General features: G+C 50.4%; 1 protein-coding gene across 1 annotated transcript in view; it reads left to right on the top strand.

Moving 5' to 3' along the window:
- The first annotated feature begins 326 nt into the window (after window positions 1–326).
- cdh8 (cadherin 8) overlaps window positions 327–3899 on the top strand; it is a 99157-nt gene continuing 95584 nt past the window's right edge. The window contains exon 1 of the mRNA XM_062548980.1: window positions 327–581. Within this exon, the coding sequence (XP_062404964.1) occupies window positions 327–581 (255 nt within the window). The remainder of the gene's footprint in view (window positions 582–3899) is intronic.

The raw sequence follows: 3899 nt of genomic DNA, 5'->3' as shown, positions 1-3899 counted from the left end.
ATCTCTTTGCTCTGCTTTCAGATCTTTCAGATCCATGGTCCAGCCAATGGATGGCCTGCTGAGGGCGGCGCACTCTCTCTGTTTCCTCTCGAGGCAGGCCACACCTTATGAGGAGTGACCCTTGTGACACCATGAACTTGAGCTCTGGGTGGAGAGGAACGAACAAGTAAATTTGTACTTGCCTATTTTTGACTTTTTTTTTGGTGCAAATTTGATTATTTTCCCGGCGCGTCCGAGATCAAGTCGTCAAAAAAAGACCCTCGTTGGGGAGCGAAAGAGGATCCCCCCCAACCCCCCCCCCCAAACACCTACCATAAGTCACCGCAATGCCCAAACGCTCGGAGGAAATGCTGAGAGAGCTATGGCCCTCTCTCATGTTCATGTGGATTACGTGTGTACCTTATTCGTCCATGGCGCCCTTGGCCAACCAGTCGAGAAGTTTACAAATGGGATCCGCGGTGGCCCCCAGTGAACCACACGAAGGACAAAGAATTCTGAGTCGTGCCAAGAGAGGATGGGTATGGAACCAAATGTTTGTGCTGGAGGAGTTTATTGGGCCCGATCCAATTCTTGTTGGCAGGGTGAGTACTCTAATTGTCAGCTGGATATTAAGCCTGCTTATCGTGTGGAAACATTAATTTGACTGTCTGTTCACTCCTTCTTTCAGTATTTCTGTTTATTTTTTCCTCCTTTTTATGTGTGTGTGTTTGTGTACGGGGGGGGTGGTGGAGGGGTGCAGTATTTGTAGTTGTCTGAACAAGGACTGGGCGGGTTGGCATTTGTGGCGTGGTGAAGGTAAGTGTGGCTAGGATATGTAAACAAACAAACTCCTCTTTTGGTGGCGGTGTGGGAGTCTATTTTTAACCATCTGACTAAACTCGCCCGCAATCAAAGCGATATCAAAGCTGTTTCTGTACGTTTCTTTATGATGGCTCTCCACGAGCAATTCAGCTCCGAATGGCCATGTCCTTGCGAAGAAGCCGTCTCTGGTAAGTATTTCACTGGACCCGTGCGGACAGAAGGGGGAGCGATCATCTGCAAGCGGCAGGACTGGTGGGCACCTCGAGGGGGCTACTGGGAGGGCTGGCGCAGGCGAGAGAACCAGGCCAAAGCAGCTTGTTCACAGCTCGGTGCATGTGCAAACCCAGAGAGCCTTGACCTGGCATCTTTCACCTCCTCTCTCTCACACACACACATGCACGCACGCACACACACACATACTGTCTCTCTGTCTCTCTCTCTCTCATATCTCTCTCACTTGTTTCTCACTCTCTAATTTCCTGTGGCCATATTCTTTACCTCTCTGCCTCTTTCTACATCTCTCCATATTCTTTACCTCTCTCTCCACATGTCCTCTCTCTCTCTCTCTCTCTCTCTCTCTCTCTCTCTCTCTCTCTACCCCCCCCCCCCCCATCTCTCCCTTCTCTCTCTGGCCTCTGGCTGTTATGTGGATAAAATTAACACGGTGCTTCGATGGTCAGGTTTGGTGATTAGGCTGTTTTTTTTTCAGTATTGAATGCATGACTAGATGGATGGATGGATGTCTGAGGAGAACATGTGGTTTTCATCATGTGGAATTTATTGATTGATTTAACCGTTATGCACACTGTATGGAGCTATGCTATGGATTTCCCCCCCCCCCTTCACATTTCTTTTTGTTTTGATAAAGATATAAATTGCATTCTATATATTTTCAATGCATACATCACAGTCTCACACAGTCCAACAGTTAGCACTGATTGCTTCTCGTATAGTGGGCATTTTATTTTCCCTTTCCGCAGACGGTGTTCCTTGATGTATCGGCGAGGTCTGTGCGCAGGCGGGAAACAATTCAATTTGCATGTTTGAAGGCGCAAAAGACCGCGCCTCGCCTCGGCCTCTCACTTGATCCCTCTGCCCCCGTCATCGCTCGCCTCTTAATCACGGGGATTTGTGAGTCAAACATTTGCCCCCTGCCGGCCTTTACACCTGTGTTGCGCTAATGTCGGCCAGCCTCACAATGAGCCCCTTAAGTGCGCCATTCATTTTTCAGAGGCTTCTGAGAAGGGGGCCTTTGTCAGGAGGCTCCAGCCTTGCGCGGCTGTTTTTTTTTTTTTGATCAAGCCGTCATGAATAAACAAACACAACCTCCCCGTGACGGCCTCCAAGGCACACTTGAAATGGCACAATGCATCCCGGCCGTGTTATCATGCAAGCAAGGGTTGGGGGTGGGGGGGGGGGGGGTGAGTAGGAAGAGGGGTGGTGTGTGTGTGTGTGTGTGTGTGATGGTGGTGGGGGGGGGGGGGGGGGGTGTGCTGTTCTCGTCGGTGCTTTGGTGGGGAGATGGCGCTCACTGGCTCGCTGTGATGTACGCCGCTTTAGTCAATGTCATGAGGAATCTGAGCAGGAAAAGGCTTCCAGCCTCCCTCCTCCGCCACCGACCCCCGTCAAACACCACCACCACCCCGACAGCATCAGTCATCAGAGAGGGAAATTAGTCCTGGCTGGAGGACGATGCTCGGACAGTGTGTGTGAGTGATATGGGGTGGCTGGATGTTACATGTGTGTGTGTGTGTGTGTATGTGTGTGTGAGTTTGGTTGGCCTTAAAAGGGTCCTTGCTGATTGAGTTGTGTTGCGCTCCTGTTATGCCTGCAGCTTTTTTCTTCCGCAAGGTTAAGTACTGGCAAGTATGGCGTGCAGAGAGGAGATAAGTTCCGTGTTGCTGTGAGATAGGAAGGCAGCGGTGGCGTTTTAGATTGAACACCCCTTTTGCCCCACCCCTTGTTCTCATCTCTCTCTCTCTCTCTCTCTCTCTCTCTCTCTCTCTCTCTCTCTCTCTCTCCCTCTCTCTCTCTTGCTCACTCGTTTTCATACCCACTCCTCTCTCTCTCTCACACACTGCCTTTGCAGCTGCAACCACTCCTGCACACACACACACACACACACACATACACACACATTCTTCCCTTAATTAAAAAATGAATCAAATGAGAGTGGGAGGTGTGATTCAAATGGGTCATACGGACCTGTTTCTCACTTACTCTCTCCGTCTCTAACTCTCTCTTTCTCTTTATCTCTCCCTCTCTCTTTATCTCTCACTCTCTCTCTTTCTGTCTCTCTGTCTCTCTCTCGCTGTGCTTTAAGAGCACGAGTGCTTATGGTTGTGGGTTGATTATCGAGGATCCTCAGGCCAAGATTAGACTCATTCCATCCTTTACGTTTTATTGCGAGGCAGACTGATGTTTAATTATACATAGAGCAGCTCCTGTCTTGTCAGTGACTAAGCCAGACCAGCTGGCATTCACAGGAGACCATTAACATACTCGCGGAAGTGGCTATGACGGTTGGAAGGGCTACTGGCTGGATGGTTGGCTGAGGGGAAAGCGATGTGAGTGTGTGTGAGTGTGTGTGTGTGTGTGCGGAGGGGTGGGGGGTGGGGGGGGGTGGCTGCAGTCACAGATAGCAGTGTGTGTTAGTGAGTCCGCGTCCTTGTTCTTGCTACACTCTTGAGATGGTTGACACTCTTACTCACCAAGCTTCGTGTGTGTGTGTGTGTGTGTGTGTGTGTGTATGTGTGTGTGTGTGTGTGTGTGTGTGTGTGTGTGTGTGTGTGTGTGTGTGGTGCGTACTGAATGTGTGCACTGGAGCACATGGACGTCATTTCCATTTGAAGTGGCTGCTTATTTTGTCGGCTCCCAGTGATTCGACGCTGAGCTCAGTGCTGCCGTTAGGCATGGAGCGCTTCTCCTCGCCATCCTCAGCAACAAGTGCAGTGTGCCCGCACCCTTCAGCTTGCATGTACGCCAGCCCAGTGACATGCTTGTGTTTCACGTCGACTGGCTGGGGACTCCAGCTACTTCAAGAAATTACACAAGACATGACACACACACACACACACACACACACACACACACACACA

This window comes from Sardina pilchardus, chromosome 11, assembly GCF_963854185.1.
Source record: "Sardina pilchardus chromosome 11, fSarPil1.1, whole genome shotgun sequence".
In the NCBI taxonomy this organism is placed as follows: Eukaryota; Metazoa; Chordata; class Actinopteri; order Clupeiformes; family Clupeidae; genus Sardina; species Sardina pilchardus.
Note: the sequence above shows the minus strand (reverse complement) of the source record. Positions and strands in the feature narration are given on the sequence as shown.